Raw genomic sequence first — 19,256 nt, 5'->3', positions numbered from 1 at the left:
GAAATATAACAGGAAAGATTTCCACTGGAGCTGGACTTGGGCACGTGCAGGGATCGCACCCTGAGCATGCTCTGTGCAAGCAAATTCGTCTAGACGAGTCAGCAGCATGTTAGCAAGAACACACTGCGTCATGCTCGAATGGGTTTTACGATCAGCCCCTTTAAGAGTGGTGTGAAACATCTGAATAACCCTTTTGTGTGCCCGTATGCTGAGATCTTGAAATATTTCTGTCAAAAAAACAACTATTCCTTTTTGTTTTCTCAAATTTCTTTCAAATCCTGGGCTACATTTTATGCTTAATAAAGCTAGCGGCTTAGCAAGTTGCAGCTACAGTCGAAGCTACAGCTTTCCTGTCCTCAGAAGATACAGTATAAATATCATTCTTTGTCATTCCAATAACATTATGAGCACTGTAGCATCCTCTGTGTTTCCTCTCAAGTGTCCCACGTTCTGTCATATCCTGCCAGTAAGCTACTAGCTTAGCTACTAGCTGTTGCCAACATGTAATACTTTGTTTACTGATGAATTTGCTTTTCTTGGCTACGATTTGCAGCTCTTTGGTATGACATTCTCTTTACACAAATGTCTGCGTGTGGACGCATAGTCTACACTTTAAAAGTAGACAGTCACTACTGTATGTTTCATTTGTCCATTCTGGTACTGTCTGAGTCTTTAGGAAGACAATAATGAGAATAAGTTTAGTACCAATTAACTTGGAGCTCCCAGATTTTGACATCATTAGCATGTTGCAGCACGCCCCTGAATGCTATGAATGCTGTTGTTTGCATTTCAAGCCCTTTCTAGCTGCTACGTAGCATTGTTTCCGCAGGTCTATAACTGTCAGTATTCATACGGTTCATGGTTCACGGTCCACGACAAGGTTCTCTAGAAAGTTTGTGGAAGGACACATGTTGTGAATACTGCATCATTTAGTCTCATGTGCACGAAGGGTCATTCAGGTGTTACACACTTCTCTGAAAGCTGCTACAGGGTTCACAGAACCACAGTTACACAATAGCTAGCGCTTTATGTATCAGCACTGGCTGTTCACTGTTTGTCCTGGACTCTCATTCTTGTTATTTTTTTTCTGCATTTGTTTTTCTCACTTCCCCATCCCCCCCCGATTAGAGCTTGAAAGAGTCTTATGAGGTAAGACACCTCAGTCTTGTGTTCTGTCAGTCATTCTTCATTCTAACTATAGTTATGTAGTCTCGATAAAAGCACCATTGCACGCACGTTGCATGACTGATGTGTAAAATGTGATGACACCTACTGTAACCTACTAAACTTGGATTCGTTATATAATGTAATGTAGAAAAAGGGTCTTTTTTTCACACAAGTGTGTGGATTATTTACAGGAAATTCAGTCCTGCACTGTGGACATGGGGATTACGATGGACAGTTCAAACCATCCAGACAACAAAAACAAGAACCGATACATCAACATCCTGGCCTGTAAGAGAAGCAGTTATTCCTTACGACACAAACATGTTCATTTTGCAATTTTTCATAATTAATTTTTTTCCTCAGATGATCACAGTCGAGTCAAACTCAATCACAATGCAGAGAAAGATGGAAAGACTGGAGACTATATAAATGCCAGTTATGTGGATGTAAGTATAAGAAGTTTGCTCAATGCTCAATGTCTTTAAAATGTCTTTAAAATGTCGTAAAATCCTTCCCCAGGGGCCAGACCATTGATATTGATTTTTTCTGCCAGGTTTTAAGCCGTCCGAGGGAGGACATTTGGTACCACCTACAATTGTTTACAGCTTTTTACAGCTTGGGGTCAATCATTAGAGACTTATCATGTATTAGACAGGTTTTAAACTAATCAAGACCATAGCATATAGCATCTAAATCAAGACCATAGCCTACAGAGTCAGTAACAAGCATCTCAGCAACTACTTGGTACTGGTTGGAACATTCCCCTCAAGCAAGACTGACACTGTGTACTTTTTCTTTTGACATTGTTCTAGGGCTACAAACATTCTAAAGCTTACATTGCAGCCCAGGGTCCACTCAAGACAAGCCTGGAAGACTTCTGGAGGATGGTGTGGGAGCAGAATGTTAGCATCATCGTCATGATAACCAACCTGTTGGAGAAGGGTCGGGTGAGGGGATGCTATGCTTTATGATAAGATCGTTCTTAATATTAATCGGATTTGATGGAATTTAGATTTGAATGGAAACTATGGTGATGGTTGCCATTTTTTTTTCAATGTTCTCTAAGAAATGTTTGCCAAATATCAATGAAGAATAAAATCACAGGACAAAACAAAGTACATACAATACATATAACAAGTCTTCTTGCCCACAGAGAAAATGTGACCAGTACTGGCCAATGGAAAACCAGGAGGAGTATGGGAGTTTTCTGGTCACGCTGAAAAATACTGTAACCTTGGCCTACTACACTAAGAGGACCTTCACCCTGAGAAACATCAGCAACAAAAAGGTTCATCATCATCATCATTGGTTATCAGTCTAACCCTAAAAACTGTCGTATGTAAGAAAAAGACACAGTTTATTGTTTTTTGGTCTGTGATATAGGGCTCTCTGAAGACTCGAAGTCAGGAAAGAACCATCGATCAGTACCATTACACTCAGTGGCCAGACATGGGCGTTCCTGAGTACACACTTCCAGTGCTCAAATTTGTACAAAAGTCATCTGAGAACCAGAACGCTGACTCAGGCCCTGTGGTGGTGCACTGCAGGTAACTTACTGGACTCACCATAAAAAATCTGTGTGTGTGTTTATTAGGGATGGAAAGATTTGATTTAATACAATTTTGATTTGATTTAACACAACGCGATTCAACGCAATATGATGCAATGAAGAAGAAAAAATTCTATGCATTTTAATGTGGTACTTTTTTTTCTTTCATTTCTTTGTTTCGGACAAAAATCATACATTTTTACTTAAGTGCCTTCTGACTTCTAACACATGACCCTTTCACAAACGGGCCTTTGTATTGCAAAAAGAAAAAGAAAAACGATGTAATAAAACCAGATGTTCTTTACCTGTTCTGTCTCCAGAAAGACACAGCTCTACCTCTGCCATGTTAATCTAATATTCTGTGTGACTCTCAGGACACGCCTTGGTCTCAGTAGTGTTGTGATACGTCATATTCACGTAGAACGCGCTTAAGAACCAGTTAAGCATGGAGTGTAGCACATCTACTAATAATTATATATAAATTTATACCAAAACACACTTTTTAAATAAATGCACCAATGCGAATCTTACTATCCCTAATATACTCCTGTCAGCCAATCAGAGTTGAGTGTTCAGCCAATGCTATAAATACTATTACAGTCGAAATGATGTCTAGTTTATATGCTTTATGTATGTGTTTAGTGCTGGAGTGGGAAGAACAGGAACCTACATTGTGATAGACAGCATGTTGAAACAGATAAAGGCAGAGGGAACGGTGAACATCATGGGCTTCCTGAAGCACATCCGGAGCCAGAGAAACTATCTGGTGCAGACTGAGGTAGAGGCACCTTTCAGTACAAATCTATTCTGTTATACACTTGACCTCATGCCTCAATGTACCTGTCCAAAATTTGAGTAAAATTATGGGAGAAATTACAGAAAAATTATGAATGGTACATTTATGTTGTTCTGGAGAACAGAAATGGACATATATATAGAAAAACAACTTGATATTCATTGCATTGAAGTTTTAAACAAACAGACCACACTAGCTAAGGACTAACTTGGAAAATTTCTTTTTAAGAAATAGTATAAAAGTAGTAAAAGCAACAACAACAACAAAAAAAACCCCTCTGGATCAAATGATTTCATTGCTGGCTGAAAGAAGGAGTGAGATTTCCCAATTAACTTGATGAAATTTGGATTATTTGAAGGTAGACTGCTAATTAGTAATGGATGTACAGTACTTGATAATAAGGGAACTGATGTAACATGTGAGGAAACTGGAGAACCAAATCAACAAAAACTTTTAAACTTCTGAATCCAGATACAACCCCATTACCACAAATAGTCATCGATCTTCGATGCTGAACGATATATACAGGTTTTAGAGCAACAAATGCTTCCCTCTAGAAAGTTTATTTTTCAGGGAAAACCACGTTGACTGCATACAATAGCAAGACTTCGCAGTAGGGGTTCTAAACTGGTCTGCCTGCAGTCTAGAGCTTTCACCATTTGAAAACATTTGGCACATTATGAAACAAAAAATACAACAAAGAAAACCCAGAACTGTTGAGTAGCTAGAATTCTGTATCAGATACATATGGGACAACATTCCTCTCCCAAAACTTCAGCAATTGGTCTCCTCAGTTCCCAGATGTATACGGACAGAAGACCTGATTCTACAAAGTGGTAAACATAACCCTGTCCCAACTTTTTTAAGACCTTTTGCAGTCATGAAATTCAAAAATAAAATTTCCCTTAAAATGAAATAGATTTTCAGTTAAAACATTTCAGATGGTTTTTGTTTTATCGTGAATATGAATTTGTGAGATTTGCAAATGCAGTTTGTATTTTTCTACATTTTACCTAGTGTCCCAACATCTTTAAAATAGAATTGGCATTGTCCTTTCTAATTATACTGGTTTTAGTATTAATAATAATATCTCGTTAATAGTCCGCATTCTTCTTGCTCTTTGTTGTCAGGAACAATATGTTTTCATTCACGATGTCTTAGTAGAGGCCATCAGGACTAACGAGACACAAGTGTCAGCCAACCACGTTCATGCTTACGTCTCGCATCTTCTCACTCCCGGACCAACAGGCAAGACCCGTCTAGAGAAACAGTTTAAGGTAGGATGATAACGTTTGATGACTTTGCTTTTGGAAATCAAGGACCGAACAATGAGCTGATGTCTTTATTTTATTTTGTACTTTTGTTTATGCATTGAAGTTGACTAGCCAGAAGTGTGCAAATCAGGACGACTATGTAACAGCACTGAAAGAGTGTAACATACCAAAAAACAGGACTTCCGCCCTCCTGCCAGGTGAGTAGCACTGCGTTAAATGCCGTATCAAATTGAGAACTTCAGGAAGGTCACACAATATGATGTAACACTATTCACACTATGTATACCATTAAATGGCATAGAATAGTGCACGTACTGGTACTTGTACCATTTACCTTGCCATTTTTGTTGGTACCAGGTGGATTGGTTTGAGTATTTTTTGTCAACAGTCTGTACCCAGAATGGTAATGTGTAGTACAGAATGAGTTGCAGTTCTGCACTGCAAAAAATAAATGTCTAAATATAACAAATATATCCAGGGCAGATAATACACTTCAAGATAATTATACTTGAAATATAGATCAATAAAAAAAATCTTTAAATATGCATTAAAACAGTGGTCCCCAACCTTTTTTGCGCCACGAACCGGATTATGTCGGACAATATTTTCACGGACCGGCCTTTAAGGTGTGGCGGAGAAATACAACAAAATAAAATTATACGACCATAAAAACTGGTATTTTCTAAATATAATAATATAGGTGAATCCCCTGTGTTGTTTTTTGTTCATTTCGCTCGCTTGGGGGTCTGAATTTAGTGCTATTGTATTATGTGTTAGCGGCTGGAGCCCCTTTAAGAAGGTAGGGGATGGAGGTAAGACATGTAACCGAGGCATCATGACATGCATCAAGAGTGAGTCATAGACAGATGTGGCGGAGAGAATCCGGTAATTTTTCCAAAATAAAACATTGTTCAGTGTCAGATAATAAATAAAACGGAAATAATGTAAGTTATGTATTCTTTCTGTGCGACCCGGTACCAATTGACCCATGGTCCTGCAGCCCGGGGGTTGGGGACCACTGCATTGAAACACATTCCAATCGATTCGATTTAATCAAATTAACTTGAAATTAGCTTAATAATTTATTTGAACAATTTGCTTTTCATAATTTGTATGAAAAGATCTTAAATAGAGATTTACTGTCAATTTACGAATCGTCAGCATGATATCATTGTTAAAATGAAACAAAGCATTTAAATTAAAAATAAGATTCCGTTTCAAATCAATATCACACATTCATGCGTATTGTTGACAATTATTTTATTCGGATAAAGAGAGTAGGTGCGATGCAAAAACAACAAAATCATTACTCGCTGCTTTGTCACTGTTCAACCCTGAAAGATATTCAACATGAGAAACTGAAATCAAACTGCAGATCAATTGAGTAAAAAGCAATAAGTACTTTGTATAAAGAAAAACTAATGTGTTGGTTTAGACATAAAACAAGCATTTGGAATAAATAACATAAATAAACAAGTCATAAGTGTGATTGTTGAGCACAGCTTTACAACCAGTTCTTACAGTTAAAATCAAGGGTTAAAAGATACAAGGCTGGAACTCAAATGATGTCTCTGAAGGTCAATTTGCAGGTAAAGTAACTAACTTTAAGCTTTCTCAACTTTATCAACTAAGTAAGAAAAGAAAATCCTAAAGCAATCATAATAATCCTTCACAATAGGTAGCATTTTATTCTTAAAATAAGATCAATGCGATTTTTATGGCTGGAAATAAGATGGTAAGTCTTGACTAAATGAACAGTTTTTGCAGTGTTGTGGTAGAAACGCATTGTTGAAGAGAGAAGTAGGTTAGGAAAAACCACGCAGCGGCGAAACAGGTCGATGGGCGAAAAACGGTGCGCAATGAGAAGAAAAATTACGCTCGTCACTAAATGGATTAAAACTGAAAAAACAAGGCTGTTTTGCAAATGTAAGTAGAAACTGCAGATATTTGTGTAAAAAGTGTAATGTTTGAAAGTAAAATGTTGGCGGAAAAATAAATAGTGAAGTATTGATACCTTTGTTACTTCCCACCTCTGGATCTACAGTAGTAACAACTCCTACTGTATAATCACTCTTTACATCCATGGTGAGCAGAAATAAATCACCAGTGTTGGGCAACATTACTTTTAAAAGTAATGCATTACAATATTGAGTTACTCCCCAAAAAAGTAACTAATTACGTTACTTAGTTACTTTTTATGGAAAGTAACACGCTATATTACTTTTGTGTTACTTTTGCATTACTTGTATCTCTTTCACGCCTTACAGGTGTAACAGGTGTAATATAGATAATTGCCATTAAGAAATAAGTTATATTAGGGCAAAAGACGTGTGGGCTGTACACCGGTGATGTGGAGGGAGAACATACCTTTCGCTGTCATCTCATAAAACTTCGTGCAATTCCGTAAATATGACCTCTTTCTCGTCTATATCATTCTCTGCCTCATCATCAGCTTGAAACATTCGGAACGCTTTTACAAAGTTTGCGCTATTATCAGTGACCGTGGCAGTTTATCTTCCCACAAAGAGCAAACGAGCTGTGAATTTGCTCACTATCTCCGCTGTGATGGCATCGTACATGTGTCTCCCACGGAAAACTTTTATTCTAAACAGTCAATAGATCTGCTGTGGTGGAAAGTCGGCAAAAGTTTTTTATAAATCTGTCTCCATTTCCATATATGCAATATTGCACAATGTTGCATATATTCAACATTATATACAAACACACACACACACACACACACACACACACACACACACACACACACACACACACACAGTAGTGCTGTGCTTTGCATGCAGATGTTTTTTTTCTTTTTTTTTTAGTGGTATTTTTTGCAGTTGACAAGAGCTTTTCAACAACACATAATCTACACTTAACCATTATTCCTTTCTCCTTTTCCTCGAGTATTTCAAAATAATAAGAATACTTCCATCACAGTAATGTAATGCTCTGGTTTGCCATCTCCGCTTCTGACCAGCTTCTGTTCCTGCGGCTCTCACGTATGAGTGCGCGATTCTACGTGACTACGTTCATTTTAATTCAGTATTTATTTTTTTTATGCAAAATAGTTTAATTGAAAAGTAACTCGCATTACTTTTTTAAAAAAGTAACTCATATATTAATGTGTAAATTTATAAAGTAACGTGGTACTTTACTCGTTACTCCAGAAAAGTAATATTATTACGTAACGCACGTTACTTGTAACGCGTTACCCCCAACACTGTAAATCACCAGCATGCATAAAGCTTTGAAACATAAAATCCAAAAGCAACAAAACCCCGTCAGGTTCCTCTCCTGTCAGCCAAGAACAGGATTCTGAGGCTATCCGAGGCTACCTCACTTGGATGTAGAACATCACCATGATTTTGTCAGCTTGCATTTTTATGTGTAAAACCCTCATTTTTGTAATGTTGCTGAAAAACCCACAGTTTTTTCCCCGGGAAGATTCATAAAAAAGTTTTTTCCATGCCCTCATTCAGTCAGGAAGCATCTGTCATTACACTCTCGCTCTTGGCATGGAGAACAACCCCGAAAGAGGAAATGTATGTCCTAAAGTCTGCCGCTGTAGTCATCACCCCAGGAACTCTATTCACAACATGCTAATATGAATGAAATTTCAACAAACGTGTTACTGTTTGCATTTCCTCGTCCACAATCGTGTACTGTACTGATTCTACATCCCACCACCCAGTGTTTTCAAGAAGAGGATGTGAAGAGGGTTTTGAGTCTGGTTTATTTTTTCTTTACTACGTTTATTGTGACGTTTTCCTTTTACTTTATTGTTCCTCCACATCGTAGGCTGCTATAATAAGATTCTCTGGGTTTATTCTGTTGCTAATCTTGAACTCTCTGCATGGTACATATGTCTTTGCTAATGTCGGCCTACGATGCAAAACCTTTTTTCATGTTTGATTCCTGCTGCAACAACACAACAACAATCACTTAATTTCTATTAGGTGGAGGAGACTTGTGTCAAATGCCCCTGCCTCTGCAATTCAGCAAATGTACTTAAAATTTTAGGTCTAAGGAACTTACTGAGCCTGCTGCAACAACGCAGCAAAGGTGCTAACCACTAGGGGTGCAACGGGTCATGTACGAGGTGGTATCAAAATGGTTCTAAACTTATGGTGCTAACTGGTGCTATTCTGACCATGTGCGTTACCACGTCTGTGATTACACCATGGACAGCAACTTCAAAGAGCAAACATGAAATCCTGCGTGAAACTGACAAAATCTGCCACAGAGACGTTTGACACGATATACGGCGACGCTGCAGATCTCCGAAGGGTTTCGAGCGGCAGGCACGCTTCAAGAGCAGGAGAACGGAACGAACTGAGAGATCAGGAAGTCCTTCGACAAGCTCAACCCCCAACAATGTCTAAAGCATTCAGCCACTCGTGCATGATGTTAGTCGGAGAACAATCAACATGATCTCACTTTCGCATCTATCCTACCCGCCTCCCGCGGACTTCGCCCTTTTCCCAAAGATGAAGATCCGGCTCAAAGGTCACCGTTTTGACACCATTGTGGAGATCCAGCGCAAATCGCAGAAGGTGCTTAACACACTTCAAAAAGAAGACTTCTGGGAAACATTGCAGAAGTGGCAGTAACCCTGAGAGCGCTTTATTGCTGTGCAAGGGGAATATTTTGAAGTTGATAGTTTGTAAAAGTAGATAAATAAAGTACTTTCAGAGCGAGTCTCTAAACCTTTTGATAACACCGCGTATTCCAAACCCGAGTTCCTTCAAGAACATATTAAGTGGCAGACCTAACAAATGTTAATCAATTTAATTTGTGCCTATTTTATCGAAATTACTCAAATGGATCAGTCTGATAAAAAGTGCATTTCATTCGTTTGATTTATTGAATTTTGTTTTATATATATATATAATGTATGTAAATGTATATATGTGTGTGTGTGTGTGTGTGTGTGTGTGTGTGTGTGTATTTTCCATTTATTTAAACCAAGCAGGCATTTTTAATTAAAATAGTTTTTAGAAAATATATGCAGTTGTTGTTCGTAAATGTTAATTATAATAAAAATTATAATAATAATAATAAAAACGTGATTTTATGTTTTGCATTTCTTCCCTCAAACTGTACCGAAATTGAACCCATGACTTAAAAACCGAGCTACGCAGCGAACCGTGAATTTTGTGTACCCCAACAAACCATACCACATGAGGTCACTGTCACATGACTTTGTTATTTGTACTTGGCCAAGGAAATGAGCTCTGGCTGTGATTTCCTGAATGTACAAGAGTAGGCTTTATTCAGATCAGGACAATTACATTATTGAGTCTAATCTTGATCTCTGTGTGCAGTGGAACGATCCAGAGTCAGTTTGTCTCCGACCGGTATGGATTCTTCCGACTATATTAACGCTTCTTACGTCATGGTGAGAACTGTTTGGATGTGGGTCTTTCATTGTAGTGAAATTACATTATTATGATGATTATTATGATGGACAATTTTCGGGTTTGTTCTGTTTGCAGGGTTACCATCAAAGCAGTGGATTCATCATCACTCAGAGACCCCTGGCTAACACTATACAAGACTTTTGGAGGATGATCTGGGACCATAATTCGCAGATCATCATTTCTCTGCCAGATATGCAGCGCCTGGTCTGTCATTACACACAAGCACACATGTTTTGAATATATACTATTTTATACTAGAGGTCGACCAATTTTACTAGAGAGTTTTACAGATACCGATATCTAGGATGGCTCGTACTTGCCGATAACGATAATCAACCAATAGTTTTTGAACGGATACTGTATAAAAAAATAATACAAATATTAACACTCAGTGTAAAATTCTGAACTTTATTCCAAAAAACCCAGTACTGAATCATGAAAATGTGCTAAATGAAATAAATATGAATATATTCATTGTTTTAGTAATATAAAACATTATAAGTTACATCCAAAATAAATAAAAAAAAGGACCATTCAAATAATCGGCATGTGTCGCCAGTGATTAGCCTCTAGAGGCCGCTTTTGTGCTGTAAAACGCAACCCGGAAAAATTATCTGTATGGATTTTTGCGGATATCAAATCAATCAGCAATCAACTATCAGTGCTGATTAATTGACAAAACCGCTAAATCGGTCAACCTCTATTTTATAACACTGATATTAAAACAACTCATTGGTCTTGCTGGTTTACAGAGCGAGGAGGAGGAGTGTGTTTACTGGCCAACTAAAGAGCAGCCAATCAGCTGTGAGACCTTTACAGTGACACTAGGAGAGGAGGATCATCTTTGTCTATCTTATGACGAGTCTCTGGTGGTGCAGGACTTTATTTTGGAAGCCTTAAAAGTAAGGAAATCACTTGCTTAATTTAATTGGATTTAATCTGTGGATGAAAAAGTACATATTGAAGTTAACTGAAAAAATTATTTGAATGCTAATAAACGTTGAAAATAATTTTGATGGTAAGATTTGGTTAACGATGTAATGCATCGATTTTAAAAAGTGGGCATTGGAGACAAGTTGGCATTTGGCAAACTTTTATTGTTATTCATATATAATTGTAAGTAGATGCGCTATACTTTTATTATTTAGAGAGTGACCAATATTTTGTTACTTGTTTCCTTTTTAGAAAGATTTACATTTTATTGCTGAAATTGCAAGAAGAAAAGTCCGAATTGCGAGAAAAAAACTAACAAAATTGGAATTATCAAACTTTTTATTTATTGTGGCGGCAACAGGCTTCCATATGAATCTTCACTTCGGCCCTCAATGTTTTTCCCCCTGTTCCTCCATTTTTCTTTTTGTGCAGTGTCTTCTGCGCAGTGCTCTGTGTGTAGTTAAATGGACTAAACAAAGCATAAAAATAATTCACCTAGGTGAATTTTCGTAATCAAGTTACTCTAATGTAACGTATCGTTGGCTGAGAAGCGAATCACAATCAGTTATGGAGATGCAGATCCCTAGTATTCTCCACCACCTCAAATCCTTCAACACATCGGAAACAAACTAACGTCATTAGATTAATTTGCATATTAGATTTTTTACATTTATTTTATACAATATTTCTATTTTCAGAAACGTATAACTTACTTTTGCGACACAATGTTCGAACAATATTGGGGAACCACTTTTGGCTGCATTTTTCTTGGCTTGAAAAATAGCTTTGTACATAAACGTAGAATTGTTGTCCAATCACCCAGTTTCAATCCTACAATGCATTGTACGTACACTGGAACAGATTTTCCATCCAACTTGCCTTAATGCTGAAAAGTCTTTCCGAAACACAATGCTACCACCACCACTATGCTTCAATATGTGGATGACATGCTGATTTGTTTAGTACTGGGTTTCTTCCAAGTGTCACGAAAGGCTTTGTTACATGGACAAATCATTTTTCTCACATCAGAACTGAGACCTGAGAACTTTTCCCACTTATTCCACTTATATACGGATGCATTTTATTCAACAAACTCCAAAAATGATTGGATAAACATTTTATTCTCAAGGCTTTGTAAGCTGGGGCCTGGTTGTTCTTGTAATCAGCTTCTTTAAAATGAGCTTTTTCTACCTGTTCTTTCCTGATTTGGACTTTTGTGTCTCTGACTTTTGGTGAACGACATGCTTTAGACATAGATGTGTGCCATATTCTGACATTTTATGGAAAATAAAGTATAAGTTGGATGCTTTTAAGTGGTGCAAAATTTTATTTTAGGATATTTTTTAATACCCAAGCCAAGATAAATTTCCTAGAACCTTTCCCCCAGACTTGTTTTGATAGATCCCTGGTCATCATGACGCTGTTATTTTCTAGAACAAAGTTTCAGAATCTTTGTAGCTTCTGGACATTTAAACGCAAGTTCATTTCAGTTCCAAGTTGTACCACTACAAAAAAGTGGGAATTTTCAATGAAAGTAAATACTTATAAATACTTAAACAATACTTATCTTAGGTACTACACACCATGGGCTTATTGTGCACCCTGATAATTAAAGTTATTACTATCTGTATCTCTGAATAACAGGATGACTATGTGCTGGAGGTTCGCTGCTACCAGGCGCCACATTGGCCCAATCTAGACAGACCCATCAGCAACGCCTTTGAGCTCATTAACATCATCAGGGACGAGTGCGCACATCGGGAGGGAGCTATCGTGGTCCATGATGGGTAGGTGTAGGTGGTACAACCTCAAGAATTATTAATCTTCTTCTTCTTCTTCTTTTGGCTGCTCCCATTAGGGGTCGCCACAGCGGATCATCTGTCTCCATACCACCCTGTCCTCTACATCTGCCTCTTTTACACCAACTACCTGCATGTCTTCCCTCACCACATCCATGAACCTCCTCCTTGGCCTACCTCTTTTACTCCTACCTGGTGGCTCCATCCTCAGCATTCTTCTACCAATATAATTCATGTCCCTCCTCTGCACATGTCCAAACCATCTCAATCTCGCCTCCCTCACCTTGTCACCAAAACATCCTACATGCGCTGTCCCTCTAATAAACTCATTTCTAATCTTATCCATTCTCGTCACTCCCAACGAAAACCTTAACATCTTCAGCTCTGCTACCTCCAGCTCCACCTCCTGTCTTTTACTCAATGCCACTGTCTCTAATCCATACAACATCGCAGGTCTCACCACAGTCCTATAAACTTTCCCTTTCATTTTTGCAGATACCCTACTATCACAAATCACTCCTGTCACTCTTCTCCACCCACTCCACCCTGCCTGCACTCTTTTCTTCACTTCTAACACACTCTCCATTACTTTGCACTGTTGACCCAAGGTACCTGAACTCCTCCACCTTCTTCAGCTCTTCTTCCTGCAACTGCACCACTCCACTGCCCTCCCTCTCATTCACACACATGTACTCTGTCTTACTTCTACTGAGTTTCATTCCCCTTCTCTCCAGCGCATACCTCCACCTCTCCAGGCTCTTCTCAACCTGCTCCCTACTCTCACCACAAATCACAATTTCATCAGCAAACATCATAGTCCAGGGAGACTCCTGTCTGACCTCGTCCGTCAACCTGTCCATCACCACTGCAAACAGGAAAGGGCTCAGGGCCGATCCTTGATGCAGTCCAACCTTCACCCTGAACCAGTCTGTCGTACCTACTGCACACTTCACTGCCGTCACACTGTCCTCATACATGTCCTGCACCACCCTCACATACATCTCCGACACACCTGACTTCCTCATACAATACCACAACTCCTCTCTTGGCACCCTGTCATACACCTTCTCTAAATCCACAAATACACAATGCAATTCCTTTGTCCTTCTCTATACTTCTCCATCAACATTCTCAAAGCAAATAAGGCATCTGTGGTGCTCTTCCTCAGCATAAAACCATACTGTTGCTCACAGATGGTCACCTCTTCTCTCAGCCTGGCTTCCACTACTCTTTCCCATAACTTCATGGTGTGACTGATCAATTTAATTCCCTTGTAGTTACTGCAAGACTGCACATCTCCTTTATGCTTAAAGATCGGTACCAGCACACTTCTCCATTCCTCAGGCATCTTCTCACCTTCCAAAATCCTGTTAAACAATCTGGTCAAAAACTCCACTGCCATCTCTCCTAAACATCTCACGCTTCTACGGTATGTCATCTGGTCCAACCGACTTTCCACTCTTCATCCTCTTAATCGCTGCTCTCACTTCCTCCTTACTAATCCTATCCACATCCTGCTTCACCAACTCCACATCATCCAACCTTCTCTCTCTCTGATTTTCCTCATTCATCAGCTGCTCAAAATACTCCCTCCACCTTCTCAACACACTCTCCTCACTAGTCAACACATTTCCTCTCCATCCTTTACTGCTCTAACTTGCAGTACATCCTTCCAGCTCGGTCCCTCTGCCTGGCCAATCGGTATAAATCCTTTTCTCCTTCCTTAGTGTCCAACCTCTCATACAGCTCCTCATATGCCTTTTCCTTGGCTTTCGCCACATCCCTCTTAACCTGCTGCCGCATCTCCTTGTACTCCTGCCTACTTTTCTCATCACTCTGTCTATCCCACTTCTGTTTTGCCAACCTCTTTCTCCTTATGCTCTCCTGCACTTCCTCATTCCACCACCACGTCTCCTTGTCTTGCTTTCTATTTCCAGATGTCACACCAAGTACTTTTCTAGCTGCCTCCCTCATCACTCCTGCAGTAGTTGCCCAATCATCCAACACCTCCTTAACACCACTGAGCCTCTGTCTGACCTCTTCCCTGAACCTCACACTACACTCTTCCTCCTTCAGTTTCCACCATCTTATTCTTCTTTCAGTCCTCACTCTCCTCCTCTTCTTCTTCGCCTCCAAAACCATCCTACAGACCACCATCCGATGCTGTCTAGCTACACTGTCCCCTGCCAACACCTTACAGTCTCCAATCTCCTTCAGGTTGCATCTCCTGCATAGCACATAGTCCACCTGTGTGCACTTTCCTCCACTCTTATACGTCACCCTATGATCCTCCTTCTTCTTAAAATAAGTGTTCACCACTGCCATTTCCATCCTTTTAGCAAAATCTACCACCATCTGCCCTTCCACATTCCTCTCCTTAAAACCATACCTACCCATCACCTCCTCATCACCTCTGTTCCCTTCACCTACATGCCCATTAAAGTCTGCCCCAATCACCAATCGTTCTTTCCTAGGTACACCATCTACCACTTCATCTAATTCACTCCAGAATCTTTCCTTCTCCTCCATCTCACAGCCCACCTGTGGAGCATAGGCACTGATGACATTTATCATCATCCCTTCAACTTCCACCTTCACGATCATCACCCTATCAGAAACTCTCTTCACCTCCACTACACTCTTACTGTACTCTTCCTTCAGAATCACCCCTACACCATTTCTCTTTCCATCCACACCATGATAAAACAGTTTAAACCCACCTCCAATGTTCCTGGCCTTACTCCCTTTCCACTTGGTCTCCTGAACACACAGCATATCTACCTTTCTCCTCTCCATCATATCAGCTACCTCTCTCCCTTTACCCGTCACAGTACCAACATTTAAAGTACCAACCCGAACCTCTACTCTCCTGCACTGCTCCTTTCCCTGCCGTCTCTGTAGACATCTTCCTCCTCTCCTTCTCCTCCTTCGGCCAACAGTAGCCCAATTTCCACCGGTACCCTGTCGGCTAACGATACCTGTGGCGGTCGTTGTTAACCCGGGCCTCGACCGATCCGGTATGAAATTCTCATTTGTGATCCGCATATTTGATTTGGCACATATTTTACGCTGGATGCCCTTCCTAACGCAACCCTCCCCATTTACCCGGGCTTGGGATCGGCACTAAGAGTGCACTGGCTTGTGCATCCATAATGGCTGGGTTCAAGAATTATTAATGATTCTTGATAATGATTCTTGTTATGATTATTGTTTCTCTTTGACATTTTGTCCAGTCATCTTCTGCAAATTTGGCTCATATGATCCTTGTCCGTTTAGTTCATGTAGACTCATGAAGTCAGAGTTCATGGTTCATGAAGTCAGAGAATTTCAACAGTGTCCATGATCTAAACATGGAATTATCACTATTGTATCCTTCTGTCCAATGTTCTGGCTTTGCAGTTGGATAATTGCTTCTAAAACAGAGTTTGGGTTCTTGGGTCCTAAAATAGGGGGAAGTGGTAACTTAGAGGTCATCGGACCTTGGATCCGAAGGTCGTGAGTTGCAATACTAGCTACACTGAGCTGCCACTTGCGGGCCCCTGAGCAAGGCCCATATAGCTGCTAAGTTGCATGAATGAGATAACTGTAAGTCACTCTGGATAATGGCGTCTGCCAAATGCCATGGAAGTAAATGTAAAAATGTTCTAATTATTATTTGTGCAGGTATGGAGGCTCCAATGCTGGGATTCTGTGTTCCCTGATCACCCTGACTAATCAGCTAGAAGACGAGAACATGGTGGACGTCTATCTGACAGCCAGGATGACCAACCTGATGAGACCAGGAGTATTCAGTGATATTGTGAGGACTTTTAACTTGCCTTGTTTTTCCCTTGATTATTATTGATATTTTCACAATATACAGGAGTTTGTGGTGAAACCCTGAGGTAAAAAGTTGGTCATCTGTACCTTTTTTCCCAGGAGCAGTATCAGTTTCTTTATAAAGCGATCTTAAGCTCGGTGAGCAGCAAGGAAGATGAGAAAACGCTGCATTGCACGGAGAACAACGGAAACATCCTGGCCGGCTCCGCGACCATCACCGAGAGTCTCGAGTCTCTTATGTAATGTATAGAGAGATACCATCTTTCAACTAAGATTCCAATGATCACTGAGGGTCTCGAGTCTCTCATATAATGTATAGAGAGATACCATCTATCAACTGAGATTCCAATGATCACTGAGGGTCTCGAGTCTCTTATAGAATGTATAGAGAGAGATACCATCTATCAACTGAGATTCCAATTATCACTGAGAGTCTCGCGTGTCTTATATAATGTATAACTCTTATAATGTATGTCATAAGGTTTTGACGTTTTCCAATGTACGAAATTCAAAAAAATGTTTACATTGACATAAAGTAAGGCCATTTTGGCTTTATACACCCCCCTCTTGCGAAAGTCCCCATTCTGGTTACAGGATGCGATTTGGTCTTGACTTGTGCCTTTTTGTAAACCGTGTAACTTTATAAAAAAAAAAAAGAAGCGATTTATTGTTGGAACTAATGCCAAAATTTCTACTCTTTTTCCGAATGTCTGACTGCCGCATTGCTAGTGACGTCTATTCAGTTTCAAATGTAATATTTATAAATTAAAAAAAGAAATAGATATACGCAGATTTTATAGAGACATAAATGTAGCTCAAGTACATCGTGACACAAAGAAACGTTGCAGATATACGACTGATCGCACCGAAAGACCAAACCCTATTTGTATAAATAAATTTTCTATTTTACTACTTTGGTTTAGCATATAAATTTAACCTTTTTTTTTTTTTGGGATATACAAGTACACAGTTAAGTGTCTGTAACGGTTTTTTTTTTTCCTCATCCGTGTTCCGTTATTTTGACGCATGAATTTACGTACAAAAAAAAACCAAACAAAAAATGCAACAATTAACGTGTGTGATGTCTGTAATCAACGCCTGTACGTTTGTGATTTTGTGTTTCTAACTGCTGATGATGCGACTATGCTGTGTACAAGTGAGTCAGGAAGAAACGCTACGACCTCTGAACTTGCCGCTCGCACGGATCGTGTACGTCCCGTCGGAATGTTCACGTTTTAACACGTAAATCAGAAAAAAGAATTAATAATAGAGGACCCAGTATTAACAAACATTCCACTTTTCCCCTAAAAGTACAATGAGGTCCTCGGTATTCTGTTATTCTACTGGGGTTTGATGATTTAGTTGGTTTTATATATATAAAAAAATCACTTACAGAAATTGTTCTTGTGTCAGTTTTTGTGCAAAACACTATATAACAAACTATAATATATATATATATATATATATATATATATATATATATATATATATATATATATATATATTACAGTTTTTCTCAGTTGTTTTCTTGTTTCTTAGATTGAAACTCTCACGTAGTCAATTTTCGTCGCTGTGAACAAATTGCTTTGGTCCATTCGTTGAATTGATCGTGTTTGCGGTTTCCTACATTATCGGCTCGTAGTTAAATTGATCCACAAAACATTATTCTGGTTCTCACATGAATCGTTTTAAACCCCCAAAACAAAGTATTAGTTGCAAAATGGTTAATTAATTAATTTTTTATTTATTACATTTTATTTGTAAATGCATCTTGAATTGATGACTTGTGCAGACGAATCTTGGATGTCACTAATGAAGGCGAGTGGACGGCGTCGGCTCGACCGACGATCGACTCGTACTCTAAATAAGGTCCGAGGTGTATCCCGTGAACCTTTGATAGGCGACAAAAAAGCAGAATTTCAATTTATAAAAAAAAAACGCAACCAGGAAAACGAACGAACACTTGTACAGTATAGTAAAAGTGTGAAATTCATAGATGTCGTATTGAACAAATTCAGCCGTGTGCATTTTTAATCATTGTAATCTGAACCCTAGTTTACGCCAGGAAACGCAAAAGCAACCGAGATACACTGTAATACAGCCTCTATATACGCTATATTGTCAAAAGTATTGGGTCACCTGACCTTTCCTGCTATACGTGTTTGTTTTTGTTGTGAATTATGTATTCACTTGAACTTGGAAACCCAAACCTGTTCCAGCATGGTGATGCCCCTGTGCACAATGTGAGCTCCTTGAAGATCTGGTTTAAGTGCTTTGGAGAGAAAAATCTTGCTGCTATAGAGCTCTGATCTCATCCCTACTGAACACCTTAGGGAGGAATGTGATCACTGACTGCACCCCAGGTCTCCTCACCTACATCAGTACCTGCCTTTCATAACACCCTTGTGGCCGATGAACACAAATATCCATAAGCACACTATAAAAATGTAGTGGAATACCTTAACAGAAGAGTGGAGGGAATAAGAGCAAATTGGG

General features: G+C 39.2%; 1 protein-coding gene across 3 annotated transcripts in view; it reads left to right on the top strand.

The window, feature by feature from the left end:
- The window catches only part of ptprz1b (protein tyrosine phosphatase receptor type Z1b), a 62,695-nt gene extending 44,537 nt beyond the window's left edge, over window positions 1–18,158 (top strand). For all 3 annotated transcript variants that reach the window (XM_046874072.1, XM_046874071.1, XM_046874073.1), the window contains exons 16-30: window positions 1,129–1,149; window positions 1,359–1,455; window positions 1,531–1,613; window positions 1,980–2,114; window positions 2,321–2,455; window positions 2,551–2,714; window positions 3,359–3,494; window positions 4,643–4,789; window positions 4,890–4,983; window positions 10,114–10,187; window positions 10,285–10,413; window positions 10,962–11,111; window positions 12,787–12,929; window positions 16,605–16,740; window positions 16,860–18,158. In XM_046874072.1, the coding sequence (XP_046730028.1) occupies window positions 1,129–1,149; window positions 1,359–1,455; window positions 1,531–1,613; window positions 1,980–2,114; window positions 2,321–2,455; window positions 2,551–2,714; window positions 3,359–3,494; window positions 4,643–4,789; window positions 4,890–4,983; window positions 10,114–10,187; window positions 10,285–10,413; window positions 10,962–11,111; window positions 12,787–12,929; window positions 16,605–16,740; window positions 16,860–17,003 (1,788 nt within the window). In that variant the 3' untranslated portion in view covers window positions 17,004–18,158. The remainder of the gene's footprint in view (window positions 1–1,128; window positions 1,150–1,358; window positions 1,456–1,530; window positions 1,614–1,979; window positions 2,115–2,320; window positions 2,456–2,550; window positions 2,715–3,358; window positions 3,495–4,642; window positions 4,790–4,889; window positions 4,984–10,113; window positions 10,188–10,284; window positions 10,414–10,961; window positions 11,112–12,786; window positions 12,930–16,604; window positions 16,741–16,859) is intronic.
- The last annotated feature ends 1,098 nt before the right edge of the window (window positions 18,159–19,256 follow it).

This window comes from Silurus meridionalis, chromosome 18 (genome assembly GCF_014805685.1).
Source record: "Silurus meridionalis isolate SWU-2019-XX chromosome 18, ASM1480568v1, whole genome shotgun sequence".
NCBI classification, from domain to species: Eukaryota; Metazoa; Chordata; class Actinopteri; order Siluriformes; family Siluridae; genus Silurus; species Silurus meridionalis.
This window is presented reverse-complemented; position numbering and strand designations above follow the sequence as displayed.